Genomic DNA, 21,444 nt, shown 5'->3' with positions numbered 1-21,444 from the left:
AGCATCAGGTGAATCCTTTACTTAAGTATATCTGTTACTTGCATTGTTAGATTGGGGAGACCACATTGATTTTATCTGTGCTCTTCTGTTATTCATTATTATTACAGTGGTACCTCGGGTTAAGTACTTAATTCGTTCCGGAGGTCCATTCTTAACCTGAAACTGTTCTTAACCTGAAGCACCACTTTAGCTAATGGGGCCTCCTACTGCCACCGCGCTGCCAGAGCACGATTTCTGTTCTCATCCTGAAGCAAAGTTCTTAACCCGAGGTACTATTTCTGGGTTAGTGGAGTCTGTAACCTGAAGTGTATGTAACCCGAGGTACCACTGTATTTGTTAACTATGCACAGTTCTCCTTTAAGAATTGTTTTGTAAGCCACCCTGGAAATTGTCAGAGACTGAAAAGGTGGAGAATGAAAGGCCTTAAATTTATATAGCAGCAGGCAAAACCAGAGCTGGCAACAGCACCTGCCATCCTTGTTGTCAGGGCCTCTAGCTCTAGGTAATTTTAATCTATTTAATCTATTTTAACTTTGGTATGTTTTGAATTGTGGTTGTAAATTTTTCATGATTTTCTTGTTTTCTCTTTTTGTAAACCGCTTTGATGGTTTTTTAAACAATCAAGTGGTATGCAAATTTCATGAAATAAATACATACATACATAGCTTGCCAGGATCTAGCAAGACCCAACATGGATGCCAGCCTTGGGCCTCATATTGCTGCCCTACTCACTTCACAAAGCAGTCTTAGCAGCACCAGGTAGCTAGATGTAGTGACATTTTTAAATTTCCACAATGCGAGTAGCCTGCTGTCACTCTGAAGCACTGTGAGAAATTAAAAGGGTGGCAACCAAGGAATAAATGGCCTCGTTCCAGTATATCTGAAGGAGCGTCTCCACTCCCATCGTTCTGCCCAGACACTGAGGTCCAGCACCGAGGGCCTTCTGGCGGTTCCCTCATTGCGAGAAGCAAAGTTACAGGGAACCAGGCAGAGGGCCTTTTCGGTAGTGGCACCCGCCCTGTGGAACGCCCTCCCATCAGATGTCAAAGAGAACAACAACTACCAGACTTTTAGAAGACATCTGAAGACAGCCCTGTTCAGGGAAGCTTTTAATGTTTAACAGACCACTGTATTTTAATACTTTGTTGGAAGCTGCCCAGGGTGGCTGGGAAGCCAGATTAGCGGGGCATAAATAAGAAATTATTATTATTATTATTGTATTATTATTATTATTATTATTATGCCAAAGGACACTTGCACCTAAGGCCCCCTCAGACATGGAGCCAGCCCCAGGAAAAGCTTCAAGGGAGCTTACATTTAAAAACAGACAACCTCAGGAAACACCAGGGTAAAGAAATGTGAAAAGCGGCAGGGCTGGTCCAAGCCATTTTGGCACCCGCAGTCTCCTTGTCAGAGGGACTGGAACTCTACATCAGGAACAGGGGGTAGGGAGTGAAGATCATCATTGGGAATGAAGATCTACATGTGATGTGTGTCCTGGAGGTCAGATCTGCTGCTCCTGTGGATCCTACCACCCAAGGCAGTCGCCTCACCTTTCCTCACGGGAGAGCTGGCCCTAACTGGGGGAGGGCAAAGGTGATTACTATGGATCACAGCGGTTGCATGGCCTGTAGAGTTGGAAGGGACCCCTAAGGGTCATCTGGTCCAACCCCCTGCAGTGCAGGAATCTCAACTAGATCATATGTGACTGATGGCCATCCAACTTCTGCTTAAAATCCTCCAAGGAAGTTTTTAATCTTGATTACAGCTGGATTTTGACCATCTGAGGAAATGAAAAGCAAGAGAGGGAGATATAGGCCGAACTCTTTAAACGGGGAGGCTGGTCTCAAAGCGAAGAGTCAAGCATTCTCTCCCTCACTCGAAGGGCTGCTGCCAGTCAGTGCCAGCAACGTTGGGAAGCGGCCTGGCCAGGTGAACAGAAGGCCGCTTCCCAGCCTTGTCTTTCAGCCGAGAGGGGCTGCAAGGGCGGGGGGGGGGCACGGGCGCTCCGGGGTGTCTCCTTTTTTATATACTTTATCTTCGGTTCTTCTTTGTGTGCCTCTGCCTGTGCCTCTGCGAGGCGCCCGCCGCCCAGCTCCCTCGCTCTCCGCCTAGCCTACCTCGCTGGGTTGTTGTGCGGGTGACGAGGGAGGCCCCGCGCGCCGCCTGAGGTCTCCGGCGGAAGGGCCGGTTAAAAAAAGCGACAGGGTCACCCTCTGGGCATGTGCAGAGTGCTGACACGCCCTGACACGACGGGCGCGGCCCCCTCGGCGTCACACTCACCGGCATCCCCTCAGCGCGACTCTCTTCCTCTCCGCTCCCCGCGCGCTCCGGCTGCGGCGTCACCGGTCCGCGCCGAGAAACGTCACGACGCTCCGCCGACGTCATCGGCGCGCGCAAGAGTGGGCGGGGGAGGGCCCGACGTCATCGACCTGCGCCGGCGTTGGCGCTCACTTCCATCCACACCTCCGACGAGGAGACTCGCGGGTTGGCGGAGAGGCGGCGGAGGAGCGAAGCGTAGGCTTGGGGAAGGGCGGCGGTCCGAAAGGAATGCGCCGAAAGCGGGGGCGGCGGGCGGGGCCTGCGGGAAGGGGCAGGGCTTGGCTGGCCTCGCATGCTGACTAAGGAAGGGGGCGGGGCTTCTGTTTTCGGTGTGTTGGGGCGGGGCTTGTAGACTCTGGGGGCGGGGCTGGTGGGCGGGTCTTGTTTGGGGAGGCGGGGCTTAGGGTTGGGGTTCTCCTATGGAGGTGGGACCTTGGGATTGGGACCCTTGACTGACTTATAGCTCCTGGCCATAGCTGTCAACTTTCAGATTTGAAAATAAGGGACCAGCAGCCTCACCTGTCCTAGGGACAGTCTATGGGGTAGCTAACAATCCGGGATAGCAGCGGGAAACGGCGCTGGAGTAAGGGAATTTCCAGCAAAAAAAGGGAAGGTTGACAGCTATGCTCCTGGCTATGTCAGGGTCATAAAAGCCCATTACTGCCACGATCACCACAGAAGGGGTGACTCCAAAGGACCTCATCCCTTTTGGAGCCTCAAGGGCACTATTCCCTCTTCTTCTTCTTCTTCTTCTATTCCCTCTTCTTCTTCTTCTTCTTCTTCTTCTTCTTCTTCTTCTATTCCCTCTTCTTCTTCTTCTTCTTCTTCTTATTATTATTATTATTATGTTATTATTTATTAAATTAGCATACTGCCCATCTCACAATATCTCACAGATCTCACAGTATAAAGATACCTTAAAATACAAAATAAAACTAGAAAGTACGTAATAAAAACAAGTACAAGAACAAACCAGTAATCCCCTCTCACACACACAGACACATTTAGAAGGATATGGAATGTTAATCAGTCCAAGGCCTGGTTGCAGAGAAACACCTTCGCCTGGCGCCTAAAGATGTATAATGAAGGTGCCAGGCGAGTCTCCCTGAGGAGAGCGTTACACAAATGGGGAGCGACTGCAGAGAAGGCCTGTTCTTGTGTTTCCACCCTCTGGACCTCTCATGGAGGGAGCACACGGAGAAGGGCCTCAGGTTATGATTGCAGGGTCTAGATAGGTTCATATGGAGAGAGGTGGTCCTTGAGGTATTGCAGTCCTGAGCTATTTAAGGCTTTATAGACTAAAACCAGCACTTTGAATTGGACCTGGAGACTAATTGGCACCCAGTGCAGTTGGGCCAAGTGTATTATGCTGAAACTATCTTGCCCCAGTGAGCAGGCTATCCCTGTCCAGCCCGGGCGCAGCTGAGCCATTCTATTCACTTCCGCCCCAATTCTGCAGGAGATAGGATAGTGTGTAGTGCCTAAAGTGCATGTGTGAACTGTTTCATATGAAAATGTCTTCAGATACCTTCAGAGTGAGAGTCTGTAACTGGCAGAAGGCTGGCTCCTGGTGGGTGTGAGACATGGCAGGGAATAGGTGTGCTCTAGTGTGACAGTGGCCAGGTGGCTTCTGTGGACTTGAGTAATGCTGTTCCCAATTCTGTCAGATGCCATCTGGGATAAGTGGTTGTGGTAGATTTTGTTGGTGGACTTGTGTTGTCTGCATAATATGGGAGGAGTTTGGGGAAGGAGGCAGTGGCGTAGCATGGATTTCCAGCGCTTGTAGCCATGCAGAGTTGGGAGTTGGTGGAAGAGAAACAGGCAGAGTACGCATGCGCATTCCACTGGAGAAGCCATTTCCAAAGGAGCCCAGTGACGGAAGCATGCAGCTGTATTGCGGCAGCACCAGTTGTTGAAATTTTCTGCTCCTTGCAATTTTGTGCCTGGAGCAACCACCCTGTGGCCCCCCATGGTACGCTACTGGAAGGGTAGAAGGAGAGATATAGCTGTAGGAAGGCGATAGGTCGCAGTGGAAGATGGGGTTAAGGTTATTTATGTCTTGTTCCTTGCTCCCACCTCGCCCACAGATTGGTCCCTAGTTGTTCATCTTGGGGCATCTGTACAATGCCAGCAGAAAAAACACAATTTTAAACACCCAACAACTCTGAAATATCCAGCACAGAAAAGCTACCAGCCCAGCACACTCATTAAACAACAATGTAACTGAACGAAAACCCGCCTCACCTATTATTTACTTGCCTTTTTAAGAATTAATGGTTCTTTCCAGGCAGCTTTCAACAGGACGACATGGCTGGGCCTCTGAGATGCCTCTGGCAGTTGCCTCCCCTACTGCGTTACTCCACTTTGGGGACTGCAAAGCCATCCCTGCAGGCCCCTCTGAGGGGCCTTTTGCTGCATGGCTGCCTGGATAACTGGGCCCACCCACAGACGTTGCAGGCCAGGCACCTCGCTACCAAGAAAGCCAAAGGTGAGAAAGGGAGTCTGTGGACCCGAACTTTCCCCAATTATGCGTTTTCTACTGATCACCCCATCCTGGTGCCTTGAGAGTGGGTGGGAGGTCCCACTACTCCCTACTCAACGGGAGTGGTGGCAAGATTGAAGCAGTCGTATTATTGATTGATCAGTTATTGTTATTTTTTATTAGGCCTCTCGCTTTTTTGCAGAGAAGTTTCCAAGGGACTTAAAACGTATTAAAAAACAGATACGTTGTAATATTGACATGTTCATGGAAAAACACGTGCAATTTGTAAAAAATGTATAGCTAAGACAGGTAAATAATGTTTTTATTCATCTTTTATGGTAAAGAACAGACATTTTGAGAAAACAATTGTTACAACAGTAAACAACAAATAATATCCTGATAAAGTTACAGATTTTTGTCATGCTGTGTAATAAAGTTTCATTTGATGACTCCAAGAGATCACACCACATTTTCCCAAGAGTGTTAGGTGGATTCCTGCCACAGTCTGAGCAAATTGTGTATTCAATAAATATCTTCCATATGTGATAAAAGGAATAGGGATTCTTTTTGCCCTTTGCCACTTGACTTTGTCATTTATCAGCCAGTGCTGTTGACCATACTCTTGTATACCAAGAATCGATGTTAAGCCCAATGCCAGTTTTCCAACATCTGACTACCTCCATATAGACAGCTGTCAATAGAAAGGCTAAGAGGTCATCATTAGGGTGGGATTGTAAGCCCAAGTCGTGCTACTGCAGGAGACATTTCAACTGTTTTGCTATATATCAAGCTTATTTCTTTGAAGACAGCACTCCAGAAAGGTTTGATGATATCACTACACCACCACATATGGAAATATGTACCTTTGACTGCGCATCCTTGACTGACTTCCTTAGATTTTCAGGATAGCCACATCATTGTCGCGTCACTTATGCAGGAGTTTTAATGAGGATTCCCTGATTTTTGCAGAAACTGATTTCAACAGCCATCCAGTTTTCACTGGAATTTGCACTTCTAGGTCCATTTCCCATGGCATTTTTGGGTATAATATATTGCCATATTCTAGTGTTATTGTTATTGTTGTTGTTTAGTCGTTTAGTCGTGTCCGACTCTTTGTGACCCCATGGACCAGAGCACACCAGGCACTTCTGTCTTCCACTGCTTCCCGCAGTTTGGTCAGACTCATGTTTGTAGCTTCGAAGACACTATCCAACCATCTCGTCCTCTGTCGTCCCCTTCTCCTTGTGCCCTCCATCTTTCCGAACATCAGGGTCTTTTCCAGGGAGTCTTCTCTTCTGATGAGGTGGCCAAAGTCTTGGAGCCTCAGCTTCGGGATCTGTCCTTCCAGTGAGCACTCAGGGCTGATTTCCTTAAGAATGGATAGGTGTGATCTTGCAGTCCATGGGACTCTCAAGAGTCTCCTCCAGCACCATGATTCAAAAGCATCAATTCTTCGGTGATCAACCTTCTTTGTGGCCCAGCTCTCACTTCCATACATCACTACTGGGAAAACCATAGCTTTTACTATACGGACCTTTGTTGGCAAGGTGATGTCTCTACTTTTTAAGATGCTGTCTAGGTTTGTAATTGCTTTCCTCCCAAGAAGCAGGCGTCTCTTAATTTCGTGGCTGCTGTCACCATCATGATCATGGAGCCCAAGAAATTAAAATCTCTCACGGCCTAGTGTTGTTAGAACTTTATAAATTGGAGGAAGCCATGCCCCTAGAGAATGAAGAGAGGTTAACAAAGAATCTTAACAACTGATCGAAATGGTACCATGACTATTTAAGGTTTGGTATGTCATCTTTCTTTGCAACAAGGGCTTTGTTGGTGTTAGGAAGCTGAGCTAGGTGGTCCCTTGGTCTGAGCTCACAAGGCAGTCCTTGTATTTTGTGAACCAGAGGTGGAGAGTGTGTGGCTCTCCATGTGCCACTCCCAGCACCCCAGCCAGCACAGCCAGTGGGCACACATGATGGGAACTGGTGTTCCAGCAGTGCCCAGAGAGACACAGATCCCCACCCTTCCTTTAAGTGCACTCTTTTCGCATGCTGACTGAAGAATTCTGTGCAACCCAGGGTTTGCTACGCATCAGGAATGTTTGCTTGCACAAGCGCCAATGAAACGAACAGGAGCTGTATAAAAACACAGCTATGCTCCTGCTGGCGCTTCCGTTAGGAAACTGTTTTCGCGTAGTAGTAGTAGTAGTAGGGGCTAACCAGGTCTGCCTCCTCCGCCTCAAGTGTCCTCTGGCTGTTCTGTCAGGCTGTCTCAGCGGGAGAGATGGGAAGCAGAAGGTTCGTTTCATCAGCTTTGCTGGAGGCCCAGCTCCACAGGGAACCTGCCCCTGAACTCTTGCCAGCTGCTCTTTATAAGAAATGGTGCCTGATATTCCTGCCTCCCACCCACTTCCCTGCCCCTTTCATCTTTTTTAGAATGTAAGAATGCAGGGGCCGGGACTGCCTTGTTTTAACTGATGGTATTTAAGCCACTTTGGGGCTTCTTTTTTAGCTGAAGAACTGGTTGCAAATACTCTAAATCAGTGGTTCTCAAAGGCAGGAGAGGATGGCAAGTGTGATGGCAAGATTCAAGGACAATCAAAGAAACATTTAAACATTCCGGTATAGTATAGTATAGTATAGTATAGTATAGTATAGTATAGTATAGTATAGTATAGTATAGTACAGTACAGTGGTACCTCAGGTTACATATGCTTCAGGTTACATACACTTTATGTTACAGACTCTGCTAACCCAGAAATAGTACCTCAGGTTAAGAACTTTGCTTTAGGATGAGAACAGAAATCGTGCAATGGCAGTGGGAGGCCCCATTAGCTAAATTGGTGCTTCAGGTTAAGAACAGTTTCAGGTTAAGTACAGACCTCCGGAACGAATTAAGTACTTAACCTGTGGTACCACAGTATAGTATAGTATAGTATAGTATAGTATAGTATAGTATAGTATAGTATAGTATAGTATAGTATAGTATAGTATAGTGGTACCTCGGGTTACATACGCTTCAGGTTACAGACTCCGTTAACCCAGAAATAGTACCTCGGGTTAAGAACTTTGCTTCAGGATAAGAACAGAAATCGTGCAGCGGCAGCAGGAGGCCCCATTAGCTAAAGTGGTGCTTCAGGTTAAGAACAGACCTCCAGAACGAATTAAGTACTTAACCTGAGGTACCACTGTATAGTATAGTACAGAAATGGGGGGGGGATACAACCAAAAACAGTATCCATGCCTCTCTTAAAGAGCCTTGGCTATTCTACAGATCTCCATGACATATTGTTGTGAACAGGGATTTTCACCGCTGACAAATAAAGTGGTACCTCGGGTTAAGTACTTAATTCGTTCTGGAGGTCCATTCTTAACCTGAAACTGTTCTTAACCTGAGGTACCACTTTAGCTAATGGGACCTCCTACTGCTGCTGCGCCGCTGGAGCACGATTTCTGTTCTCATCCTGAAGCAAAGCAAAGTTCTTAACCCGAGGTATTATTTCTGGGTTAATGGAGTCTGTAACCTGAAGTGGATGTAACCTGAAGCGTATGTAACCCGAGGTACCACTGTATGAAAGGTTAGAAAAAAGAAAGGCTTCTTTGTATTGATGAGGAGACAAGATTTTGTTTGGTCTTTGTCTAATATAAATGAGATTAGCCGGCAAAAGCCAAGTTACACCTCACTGTGAGTTTGTATACACACTTAAGATACATATGCAAGAGGCTTATTTATATTTTGGGAATGGTTTATGTTCTTATGTAGCTGCATTGTTTTATACTTCTTGGAGGTCCCACGATCATATTATAAAGTAGTTGTGTTCTATGTTATAACTCAAGCACTGCTAGGAATTGTTTCTTCTTGTTTTCCAATGCATTTCGTACCAATATAAAATTCAGTGTGTTGCAAGCAAACTTTCATTCTGAAAGTGTGGCCCAGAGGAAAAAAGTTTGAGAACCACTTCTCTGAATAAATAAACAGCCTTGCTTGTGCTTCTCCAGCTAAAGGGAAAGGCGGGGCACGTGTGAACATCAACACCTCTCTTGTTGAGGAGATCATTGGCTTGGATGAGGTGAATGAGAAAATGCATTCTGTGGTCAAAACCCTGCAGGAGGATTTCAACAAAAACCTGAGCATCCGCACCTCGCCAGGTAAGTCACTCCAGCAGGTTTGCAGCACCTGCTCTGAAGCAGCAGCCCCCAGCTTCCCCACATCGCCATCCTTACATCTCAGAGCTCTTCTCCAGACACAATAATTGATGGCTGCCTTGCGATTCTTAACAAAAGTGCTTTGCTTGCCCTGAGCTTGACCAGGAAGCATCCCTTCCTGCTAATAGCTTCCTGCAGGCAGTCATTGCAGAGTGGGAGATGTCAGAAGCATCTAAGCGAACCATTTGCAGATGTGATGACGAGGAGAATTGTCAGCTACCAGCGTGGCAGGAAAGGGGCAATTGCCACTAAATTAGCCTCTTGGAAATTGCCCTCAAGATGTGGGGAGGACCAGACTTATCTTGACGGACTGGCACCTTTGGCTTAAAACGGGGTTCTTCTGTAGTGAAGGAAGGGCATCCCCTTCCTATGAACTTATATTGGTAAGCACCAATGTTTGCAGGCTGCGAGCGCAATCCTCGCCTCACTGATTTGATGGAGTTGCCGTTTCATAAGAAGAGCTTGGCTGAATTATACAAAAAAATTAGTGACAGCAGTTGAGTGCAAGCACAAGACTTGGGCAAAGTGTGCAGTCCAGTGCACATTCACATGAGTGCAAGTCCCACTAAATCAGGGGTTGGCAAAGTTTTTGTGGCTTGGGCTGGTTCACAGTCCTGCAGACGCTGCAGTGGGCTGCCTCGCAGACGCTGTGCGCACATGCACACGTGCAAAAGCTATTTCTGGCACAGAAGAGGCGTGTGCAGCTTCCCATTGGTTACAGGAAGCTGGCCAGCATCACAGAAGGCGGTCCCTGCTCTGCTCTGCACCGGTTTAGCGCGGCGCAAGGGAGCCGACCAAGCGGGCGGCAGGGGTCCATGGGCTAGTTAAACAAGCCCCATGGGCTGCTTGTGGCCCATGGGCCTTAGGTTGCCGACCCCTGCACTAAATACAAGGAGAATTGATTCTGAGTAGACATTAGCATTGTACTGTAAAATGTTGGACAAGCCGCCACAAAAATTGGCACACCTGCGCAGTCACACATCCTGCTTTGTCTGTGTTAATGTGAATCTTCTTGAACAGTAGCTCTTCCTGCTCAGTTTAATGTTTTGGTTTTTCTGTTCAAGCATTTCCATTTAAACATTTCCAGAGAACCAGTGGTGGTGCAGTGGTTAGAGTTCCAGACTAGAACCTGGGAGAGACAAGGGCTCAAATCCTCTCACTTGGCTGTGAAGTGACTTTGTGCCAGTCACTGCTTCTTGGCATAGCTTACCTCACAGTGTTGTTGTGGGGGTTAAATGAGGAGGGGAGCACCATGTAAGCCACTTTGAGGTCCTTTGGGGGGTGGAAAGGGGGGGGTATATAAATGAAGTAAATAAATATACTTCATATTTATAAATATACACACCCCGTCCATCCTTCCTTACTTAAGTTTGTCTGGCTGGAAGCATTCTGGAGCAAGCATCAAAAAAACAGATTAACAAAGGGCCAGAAGGGAAGTGTCTGAAATTGCAATATTGAGTTGTCATTCTGTGTGGGGCCTGCCTAAAAAGAAGTTGGGCTGTTGCTAGTGAAAAGAGCTGTTGGTTGCCTGACCTTTTGTCTTTATAAAAAGTGAATAACCGGTCATTCAGCAGGCGGGGTTCTATCTCGCATTAGTCGTACACAGTGTGGATCCAGTGACGTCAAGCAGCATGGCTTTACTTTCGTCCATTCGTTTCAGTGGGGCTGCTCTGAAAAGACTTTAGTTGTACACATCCCTTAGATCCACTTAACATTTTAGAGTGGTTAATTGGTTAAAAGGTTGGCATTCGTGTAAATTAGTTACTTAGCCGCTGGTCTCTTTTAGCAAGGTAGGGAAGAACAGCAGCCTACCTCGCATATAAAAATGGAATAAAATGAGAAGGAGCTGGTAGTCGGACATTGGGGTGTAGAAAGTAGCTAGTCAGAAAACACTGTCTCCATCGGAACAACCCCCTCCTCAGTTCAGGGGTGGGGACCTTTTTTGGACAAGTGTTGGGCTTTGGTTGCCTTCATCACACTGTTCTGCTGTTCTGCTACTGTTGGTTTATTTATAAATATATTTGCATACTGCTCTATCGTTTAAAAATCATCAAAGCCATTTACAGCAACAAAAGCATAAAGCCATGCAGCAAAACACTGAAAAGGCCATAGAAACATTGTGTGTGTTGGCCTTTAGATAGCTTAGTCCAGGAGACCTCCAGCTTTGGAGACAGAACTGTGATGATGCCTCCTGCTTCCCTGGGTGGACGTGTGTGTATATGTATATGTATATGTATATGTATATGTATATGTATATGTATATGTATATGTATATGTACGTGTAAGAGTACAAACCCCCTGACTTTCACATGGTGGGAATGCAGCCTGCTGTTCAAAGGGAGGAGTCAAATAATTTCCCTGCTCCCTTTTGCCTGTCTCTCCACCCACCCATTCACATCACATAGCCCTTGCAATGGAAAAGGTTGACCACCCCAAGCATGGAACTGCATGACGTTTGGGCTGTTTCCACGCTGTCTTTGCTTCCACCGGCACCCAGGTGCTGACATGGCTTTGGCGTCAATGTCCCTCTTGTTCCAGGGGCTCTGGACCACATCACTGTTGCGACCAAGGATGGGAAGTTTCCCTTAAGCCAGCTTGGGCAGATCTCCCTGAAATCCCCACAGCTCATCCTTGTCAACATGAGCAGCTTTCCAGAGGTACGTGGACAACCCTTGATGGACTTCTGCATGGTTGGCTCTTGGAGTGATTGAGAACTGCATGAGCCAGAAAGGAGACTAAACTAAGGTAGCTGTGAATTCACCAGGTGACCCCAGGAGCTGAAGGGGCCAGGGACAATCCCAGCATACCCAGGTAGGACTGGGAGAGTTCCTTGCCTGAAGCCCAGAAGAGCCACTGCTGCCAGTCAGTGCAGACACTACTGAGTTAGATGGACCCATGGCCTGATTCAGCATAAGGCAGCTTCCTATGTTCTCACCCTGAAATGAAGGCTTAACGGCCATCGCAGCTGATATTATTCATCTTGCCTTTCCCACACGGTTGACATTTAGAGTTGTAAGCTCCTTGTGGGCAGAGCCTTCTTTTGGTGCCATGCTTTGACAACAATGAGAAACACGTGAACTGCCTTGTCAGCACTGGAGCATCTCTGTAATTTTGCAAGCTTTCCTGTTCCCAAGGGTCAGAGAACCATAGGCTTGTAGAGTTGGAAGGGACCCAAAGGTTCATTTAGTCCAGCCCCTGCAGTGCAGGAGTCAAGGCCCCCATTCTCCATGACCCTAAAGCATGCTGTGGATTCAGCAGGGACCCTATTTCTTCCCATCACCCCTTCTTTTGTCTTTTTGTCTGTTTTTCCTCCAAGAGTGAGTAATGCTGTCAGGAGCTCATGCGAGTTGTAGTCCAAAGACTCACTGGAAAAGACTGGAGGAGAGGGCTAGATGGAGCTACAATTTGACCCCGCATAAGGCAGCTTCAGGGACGCGGGTGGCGCTGTGGGTTAAACCACAGAGCCTAGGGCTTGCCGATCAGAAGGTCGGCGGTTCGAATCCCCGCGACAGGGTGAGCTCCCGTTGCTCGGTCGCAGCTCCTGGCAACCTAGTAGTTCGAAAGCACGTCAAAGTGCAAGTAGATAAATAGGTACCGCTGCGGCGGGAAGGTAAACGGCGTTTCCGTGTGCTGCTCTGGCTTCGCCAGAAGCGGCTTAGTCATGCTGGCCACATGACCCGGAAGCGGTACGCTGGCTCCCTTGGCCAATAAAACGAGATGAGCGCCACAACCCCAGAGTCGGCCACGACTGGACCTAATGGTCAGGGGTCCCTTTTAGTTTACCTTAAGGCAGCTTCAGATGTCTAGGTGGTTACTGCAAAAACTGTGGAGCTATATGGGGTGAACAGGATTTCCAGCGACTAGGTTTGACTTCAGTGCTCTTCATGATGTTTGCTTTTCCCTTGACTAACGAAACCAGAATAAATTATGCAGGCAGGAGAGGTGGGTTGCTTTTTTAAAAGAGAATGAACAAACTGACAACCCGTGTGTGAGAGAGTAGAACAGACAAAAAACCCCACTGCTTTTCTGTCAACCTGGCATCATTTTATTACATTCGCAACATCAATAGAACAGTCACAGTCCTTTGGCAACTTGTGGGATTATACCTTTGTTGAAAAACTGAAATGGCTCAGAAGTTCAAGGTAATTAAATAGACTATTGGTGCTTCTGGTGGTGGGTAGGGCTGGGAAATATATCAATATAGCATCCAAAACCTGTTTGAAGTCCATATTGTTAAATCGGTTTCATAATTTTTGACCTGGCAATATATTGCAAAGAGTGTGTGTGTGTTTGCTATGCAAAAATTCCGTACAGGAAAAACCATGAAACCAGCCACTGCCTCTACATAGATCATGACGTCTGAAATAAGAATGGAGCTATCAGTATATCATGATGTTTAGCTGGTGATATATCACAGTGTTGAAAACCAGATATCACCCAGCCCTGGTGGTGGATTACTGTTCAATATTGACTGTTGCTTGTAAAAATAAATGAAAACAAATAAAAGTTGTGGGGGGGGGGAGGATAATAATTTAGACAGGTTTCTTCCTTTGGCACAAATTATGCAGGGTGTAGAATACAGATTTTGAAGTTCAGTATGTAGACTGCCTGGGCGCAGCACAGTGTGTGTGCATGTATTTTAAAAATAGCCCCCCGAAACACCAAAGCCGCCCCCTCCACATTGCCTGTCAAAGGAGCTGTGTGCCTTGTCTCATCCCTGCCTGCCTCCCAGCTCTGGCTACAGATGGGGCTGGCAGCTTTCAGATCCTGCCTGAAAATCCACAGCTGTGAAAAACAGGCCTTGTGCTAATCCCCGTTATTTTCACACTTGCCTATGGTTGCAATGTGGAACCAGTTAAAATGATTTAACTCTTGCCTCTAAGCTCCTGCTGCATGAGATCTTTGGCACGCAGAGTCAGACCCTGGAATCTTTCATCTGCTTTTGGCCTATGTCTTGCAAAGTCCAGAGTCTCCTTCCACCAGCATCCCCTTGGGAATTCACCTAAAATAAAAAAAAATCTGTATTGCCTCAAACCATCAAAATGGTTTTAGTTTTCCACTTTTGGTTTTCTTCCTCCCTTCCTTAGCTGCTGATCCCCCCCCCTTGCCCTCCCCCCACAGCCACTTCACTGATACCTCAATACTGGGGATGAGGGAGGGGCTGCAGTTTGCAATCCAGTTTTGATCAAAGGGGCTTGCGCTGTTGTAACTTCCTGGTTTTGCTGGTAAGCGAACTAAATGTTTCCATGTTCTGTCAAGATGGATTGCTTCCATTGATGGAGAGCTCCGGCATTTGGTAATAATTATTTGCTAATTCCCTCCGCCTTTTTTATCTCAGGGTGGTTTTTTCATTTTTGTTTTTTGCAGAGCGCAGCTGCAGCTATCAAGGCGATCCGAGAGAGCGGAATGAACCTGAACCCGGAAGCAGATGGCCTGATCATTCGCGTGCCTGTTCCTATGTAAGCAACCACAACAGCCGTCTCTCTTGATTTGGCGACCACAGTGGGGGAATGCGATAGCGCTGGCTGGCTTTCCTGGGCAACCCTAGCTTTACACCCTGGATTTCTTTTATGGAGTTGAGGGAATTAGCTGAAGGAGTGTTTTCTATCATGTAAACCTCCCTCTGTGTTGAAGTTCTCTGGGTTCCTCACACTACCACTTGCAGCCCAAGCGATTGGAGAGAGGCCTTTCTCAGCAGCGGCACCCAGACAAGGAGGTTGGTGCCAGCTCCAGATTTCAGCATGCCTTTGGGCAAGGTGGTCTCTGTGAATCCCCTTCCTCAAGGGAGTCTGCCTCTTGCTGTGTTGTCCAGGACACAGTGCGGTCCTTTCCCAGCTCTTTGTACAGCTGGTGCCCACCGAGCTGGCTTTGCTTCTGAACTGACCAGTGCAGGCAGTGAATAGGTTTGAAAATGTATGATGGAGAGATGCTTTTCCTCCCCACCCACTCCATCACCTTGTTTCAACAAAAGTAAAAGTAAAGGGACCCCTGACCATTAGGTCCAGTCGTGGCCGACTGTGGGGTTGCGGCGCTCATCTTGCTTTATTGGCCGAGGGAGCCGGCGTACAGCTTCCGGGTCATGTGGCCAGCATGACTAAGCCGCTTCTGGCGAAGCAGAGCAGCGCACGGAAACGCTGTTTACCTTCCCGCCTGAGCAGTACCTATTTATCTACTTGCACTTTGACGTGTTTTTGAACTGGTAGGTGGGCAGGAGCAGGGACTGAGCAACGGGAGCTCACCCCGTTGTGGGGATTCGAACCGCCGACCTTCTGATCGGCAAGCACAAGGCTCTGTGGTTTAACCTACAGCGCCACCCGCGTCCCATAAGTTTCACCAAAAACTTGCCCATAAAGGCTGGTTGTTTATGTATTTATTTGGTTTCTGTATCACTACTCCTTCCACATTGGAGCCCTGGGCTGCATACAACATAACTAGAACAGCATCAAAGAATGGCGATTGGCAGTAACTTCCAGACTGAAAAGAAAACTGCCCTCTGAAACACACTTAATAATTCCAGTATCATCAATGTAATTTAACTTAGGTTCTGTTCAATAGCATAACACAATGAACAGTGCAATGGGTGCTATTTACAGACGAAATCTTACGGAGTCCAAAAAGCAGTCTTTTTAAAGGATTAGATTTGATTCATGGGCAATAGATTAGTAGGTGATAGTAACTAAGGACCTTAGAATAGCCCTGCTGGATCAGACCAAAGCAGGCCCACCTGGCTCAGCCTCCTGTTCTCAAAGTTCTTCAGCCATGGAGGCAGAGCCATCTAAGTCTTATCCTCCATTAATTTGCGTAATCCTCATTTAAAGTCATCTAGGTCGGTGGCCATAGGAGGGAGTTTCATAGTTTCTTTTATATATATATATATATAAGATATTTATTAAGATTTTCAAAATAGTACAAAATAAAAATAGAAAAAAGAAAAACACAAAATTAAAATAATTAAAAACAACTCAATCTTTCCATTACTTATTTTTCATTAGCTTGTTTCCCGGACCTCCTCACGCCTCCCTTTTTTGTATTCCAATTCAGTTTGTTGGTTCAGCAAATCCTTCCCCTGGGAGTTTCATAGTTTCAACTACGTGCTGCGTGAAGAAGTGACTTAGTGGAACCTATGTTTGCAGAACAGTCTACCTCAGAAATAAGAATCAATGGACAGATAGCAAAGGAGGGCCACGCTGGAGCTGGCCACTTTGGAAAATGAATGCGGGGGGCAAGAGGGGTCTTGGCTCTGGTCCAAATTTCAGTCTCCAAATTTCCCATGGATAGTAGCAAGAGACTAGTCTTTGATGGCCTTGGAGAAGGTGACCAGACAGGATAATGTTGGGTATTAGACTAAGCATATCATACAGTGTTAGTCCTACTCTGCGTAGAACCATTGTACTTGATGGCCTTGGCTAAGTTGAGTACATTAATCTTATTAATTTCTTCAATAACCATGCCATTGTGATGTAACATCACAGACACTTCGTTTGATCAAACTTACCTTTGTTGATATCTACAGGAGCCTGGCTAAAGGAACTTTAAAGACTGAATCTTGCTTTTGGACACAATTTGAATGAGTTTTCTGTTTGTGGCTTCTGTAGTAGATCTTGTTCCATGTTCTCTCAATTTTTGGATTATTAATATAAGATTTAGAACGTAGAATGGTTTGGTAGTGTTTAGTGTGCCGCTTATGTGCTGCTTACTTCATACTGGTCTACATTGTGATGTTTAAGGCAACTTTACTTGGCCCCGGGGGAACTCACAAAAGTGGAGCCCCCAGCCCTACAAATTACACAGGCTTACATAGGGGAATCCCCTCGCCTTAGCTTTATACATGCGTAGAAATTATGTCCCTTTCTCAGGGCAAAAGCATGCCTGCGTCATCAGAGCTGGATGCCGGATTTGGTGAGAAGAACAGGTCAGCTCAGGGCTGAGTTTTTTCCTGCACAGGAGTAACTGACACATTCTTCATGCGGTCTGAGTAAGCAGAGTCGCCTATCTTAACAATATCCTTTCACCAGTGGCGTAGCGTGGGTTGTCAGCACCCGGGGCAAGGCAAGTAATTTGCGCCCCCTAACCCTAACCCCCAGATGTTGCGCCCGATGCGGCCGGCCCCCCCTGCACCCCCACGCTACGCCACTGCCTTTCACACCCTCTTTTACATCTCTTAGGCTGTCTATCAAAGCATATAGTATAATTCCCACTACAAGGGCGACTCTTGAGTAGAACTTAGCAGGGATGCAGCCCAAAGTCCCCAAAGAACCCTTAATCAAAGCAACCTCCCCACTCGCCTTGGGGCTTCCATTTCCCTGCACCTAGTAGGAAATCCAGCTTTTGGGTTTGGGCTCCGCAGCGAAGGCCTTCAGGAAAGCTCACCGTAGCAGTTTCACAGGCATGTAGCCAAGGGCTGAGGGACCTGAGCTCCCAGCTATTCTCAGCACCGGCCAGCATGGCCTGAGGTTGGGGGTGAGGACAGCTGGAGCCCCCATCAGCTTCTCTCCGCACACCTGGGTGCAGGCAACATCAGGAGAGATCATCCTGAAATTAGTGCGGCCAAGCGCTCATGGCAGAGAGTGGCTGAGCACCAGCATTTTTGCTTTGGCCGATAAGATCCTGCTCTGGTTTCTGCAGCTCCTCCTGCTCTCTTCTTCCTTTCTCCTCTCCCTGCCCGGTTCTCCCCTCCCCTCAACTCCCCCCCCCCCCATGCAATCCTGAAGGAGGCTGCTATTATCCTCCTAATTGCTGAGGATTTCGACTGGGTGCACAGCAGCCTGATTGTTAACACACTCCCAGATCATCCCCTGGTTTGAATTACACAGGAGGAGGGAAGAGACCCAGGAGGAGCGGGAAGGAAGGAAGGCAGGTTCCAATGTTACTCTCGCATCTCCTCCTTTGTCCCAAGGCCACGCTTCTCCCTCTGTTGCCCCATTTCCTGTCCCCAATTGCAGGGTGTAACCAGGGCTTTTTTCCCTAGAACCTGCTGAGCACCCACCCAAAGTCATTGAAAGAAAGTGATATCTTGTGGCACACATACTGTGGAACTCCCTGCCTATTGAAACCAGGCAGGTGCCTTTGCTCCTTTCAGTGCCCGCCTGCCCAGACATGCACAATTCTGTCATGTGTTTTAAGTTTTTAGTTCATTGTTGGTTTTACCTTTTGAAAGTTTTAAGGAGTTTTTACTGAGAATTTTATTGTTTTATTTTCCTTGTAAGCTGCTCTGGGTTCGTTTTTTGTTGTTGTTAAAACAAACTTGTGGTGTATACATTTTATGCTTTAAATGAATAAAATAAGGCAGCCAGTGCCCTCCGTGTGTTTGGGGCTACAGCTTCCATCAGCCCCAGCAAGTGCAGGGAAGCATAGAAATTGCCCAGGACATCTGGAGGGCCTCAGCTTCGCGAAACCTGCCATGTGATATACCTTGCTCTTCCTCACCTGTTCTTGTCTCCTCTCCCATAAAACTTTATCTCCTAAGCACCAATTTTCCCTATCACTCAAGGCTTTCTCCCCCACCCTGTTTTCAGGGCCAGCCAGATTTGCATCTGCGTACACATTCAGAAACCTTTCTAATCCCCTGCTCCAGTAGCCTTGTAGCAATTAGCCCACACATTTATTGAGAGTGGTTTTCCTGACATTTCCTATTTATATTACACTTAATCTTATCGTTGCAATTTATTAATTGCCTTCTAAACCACCATCCCACAGCAGATTACACGTAAGATAGTTGAAAGGATTTGAAACACAGAACCAACAAATACATTCAAAACAAGACAAAAACCCTAGATGTAAGAGGACACTCATGGTAAAGACCCATCGATCCAGCTGAGGATTTGAAAGTGCGCATAGCAGGTGCCTGTTGTATCGCGACAGGTATGTGATTCCAAAGGCCAGGGGCAGCCACACTAAAAGCCTTGCTCCGAGTTACTGCAGAGTGGGCTGCTGAGGTCTTTGGAACTTGAAGGAGACTGCAGTGATGTCCTAGGTGCATAAGGGGTAAGCAGTCTCTCAGATAACGCAGTCCTGAGCTGTATAGGAACGTATATGTTTAGTACCAACACCGTGAACTTGGCCTAGTAGCAAATTATCAGCCAGTGCAGATCCTGCAAGCAAGGACTGCGATGCCTCAAGCACCGCCTTACCCCATATGGACCAACCTGGGCCCTGTGATTATCATCTGAGGTCCTTTGTGTGCCTCCTGCATGAGAATTTCTGGAGGGTGGCAACACAAGAACAGGCCTTTCCTGTGGTGGCTCCCTGCTTGTGGGATGTTACATATGTTGGGGCCATGCAGAAACATTCCTCTTCCCCCAGGCTTTTGGTTAGTTAAACAATCTATGGCCTTTAAAACTGTGGGTGGGGAGGTGTTACAGTTTCTGTTTGTTACCATGCCAATGTGTTTTTGTATTGCAAACCACCCTGTGGTCCTCAAGATGAAGGGTGCTATGATAATTTAATAAACAAATAAATGAAATGAGACTTGCCCCCACAATCCACTGAGCCGCCATGTTGTGTACCAGATGCAGTCTGTGGGAAAAGCCCCGAGGGTAGCTGCACATGGAATACATCGCAGAAATCCAGTGGTGAGGTTGTGAGTGCATGAGCAGCTGAGGTCAAAGACACCCTTTGCTTACTGTTTGACTAGGGTCACCCGCGAGCACAGAGAGAACCTGGTCACTGTGGGAAAGCAGCTGACAAACAGAGCGAAGGAGTCGCTGCGGAGAGTTCGCGCCGAGGCCATCAGCCAGACCAGGAAGGCCAAAAGCTCCACGTCAGAGGATACCATCCGGTTGATAGAGAAACAGGTACTAGTCGCTTGATGGGCCATTTTCTAATACAGTGGTACCTCGGGTTACAGACACTTCTGGTTATGAACTCCGCTAACCCAGAAATAGTACCTCGGGTTAAGAACTTTACCTTAGGATGAGAACAGATATCGTGCGGTGGCAGTGGGAGGCCCCATTAGCTAAAGTGGTGCTTCACCTTAAGAACAGTTTCAGGTTAAGAACGGACCTCCAAAACGAATTAAGTTCTTAACCCAAGTTACCACTGTACAGTCATACCTTGGGATAAATATGCTTCAGGATAAGTATTTTCGGGTTGCGCTCCGTGGCGACCCGGAAGTAACGGAGCGCGTTACTTCTGGGTTTCGCTGCTTGTGCATGCGCAGACAGTCAAAATTATGTCACGCGCATGCACTAAAGCAGCAAGACGTGACCCGCGCACGTGCAGATGCGCCAACGCATCTTACGTTCTATTCAGGATGCGAATGGGGCTCTGGAACAGATTCCGTTCGCATCCCGAGGTACCACTGTACTTATTTATTTATTTATTTACTATCATATTTAACCCTGGAACGCATCTGGACCTGCTCCCACATCAAAAGCCAGCCTGTCAGGGAGAACTCGGGAGGGGAGAGTTCTGCTTTCGCACTTGAACCCTGCTTGCTTGTTCCTCACTGTGAGAACCTCTCCTCTATGAATTTGTCTAGCCCTCTTTTCAAGCCATCCCAAGTTGGTGGCCCATCACTGCTCCTGTGGGAGTGAGTTCCATAGTTTTGACTGTGTGCGGCATTAAAAAAAAACACCACTTAGGTGAAATCTACACACGTATAAAAACGCTGCGAAAATGCTTTTTTTTTTAAAAAAAAAAAGGTTTTGAAAACTATATTGAATTTGTCATAGCTCACTTTCGCCATCTAGTGTCCCATTTGTGTGTTGCACTTTACAACGCAGCCAAAATGTTTTATTTGCAGCTGTATAGCTGAGTCCTTACTTTCATCTGTCCTGAACTTACCAACATTGAGCTTCCTTGGATGTCCATAATGTTTTTATTTTTATTTTTAAAGTTGCTTGCATTCACACACTTTTCTCCCCCTGCAGATCCAGCAAATGGCAGAGGACACAGTAGCCGAAATGGAGAAGCTGTTGGCAGCAAAGACAAAAGAGCTGCTTGGTTAGCCTGCTTACGGGAGATTTCAAGCCATCTGTCACCAGGAGGAGTTTTCTACCCACCACTGGACTCTCACGGCCTCCTGTGTGGCTGCAGCATTTTCGCTCCCATCATGTGCGAGGCTCTTTGGATCGGGTCGATGATCATCCCTGCCGCCCTCCCTAAGACTTTGGCATTGGCCAGAAAAATTGTGTTGGCAACTTTGAGGGCAGCTGGGGCTGATGAAATTAATACGGACAAGGTTGCAGCCCCACTAAAACCTGGTTGACGTAACCACGTAGAGTGGTGGTTCTTGGCAAGAGAGAGAGCGTGCCTCATCAAAGAGGTTTTTTTTTTTCCTAGGAGCAATCACATTTTGGATTGTTGTTGACCGCCTTGGCCATTTTCACTCGCTTGTAAACTTTGTCAGAGTGGGAGGAGGCAGCAGAGGCCAGGCGTCTTCACGAACTCACAGGGAATCTTGTACATTAAATAAAGCACCCCAGGAGGGATGAAGTA

The 21,444-nt window shown here is 47.2% G+C and overlaps 2 protein-coding genes across 3 annotated transcripts in view; one reads left to right on the top strand and one right to left on the bottom strand.

The window, feature by feature from the left end:
- Nucleotides 1–2,437, bottom strand: part of RBM18 (RNA binding motif protein 18) — a 15,178-nt gene extending 12,741 nt beyond the window's left edge. The window contains exon 1 of one of the 2 annotated variants that reach the window (XM_081179866.1): nucleotides 2,284–2,437. In XM_081179866.1, coding sequence (XP_081035992.1) covers nucleotides 2,284–2,388 — 105 coding nt within the window. In that variant the 5' untranslated portion in view covers nucleotides 2,389–2,437. The other variant, XM_081179867.1, reaches the window with a different exon arrangement.
- MRRF (mitochondrial ribosome recycling factor) lies at nucleotides 2,416–21,444 on the top strand. The gene is made up of 7 exons (XM_081179863.1): nucleotides 2,416–2,517; nucleotides 4,614–4,810; nucleotides 8,800–8,949; nucleotides 11,545–11,663; nucleotides 14,374–14,465; nucleotides 19,640–19,799; nucleotides 20,877–21,444. The coding sequence occupies exons 2-7, from the start codon at nucleotides 4,630–4,632 to the stop codon at nucleotides 20,952–20,954; spliced, it is 780 nt and encodes a 259-aa protein (XP_081035989.1). The 5' UTR covers nucleotides 2,416–2,517; nucleotides 4,614–4,629; the 3' UTR covers nucleotides 20,955–21,444.

This window comes from Podarcis bocagei (assembly GCF_964188305.1).
Source record: "Podarcis bocagei genome assembly, chromosome: Z".
In the NCBI taxonomy this organism is placed as follows: Eukaryota; Metazoa; Chordata; class Lepidosauria; order Squamata; family Lacertidae; genus Podarcis; species Podarcis bocagei.
This window is presented reverse-complemented; position numbering and strand designations above follow the sequence as displayed.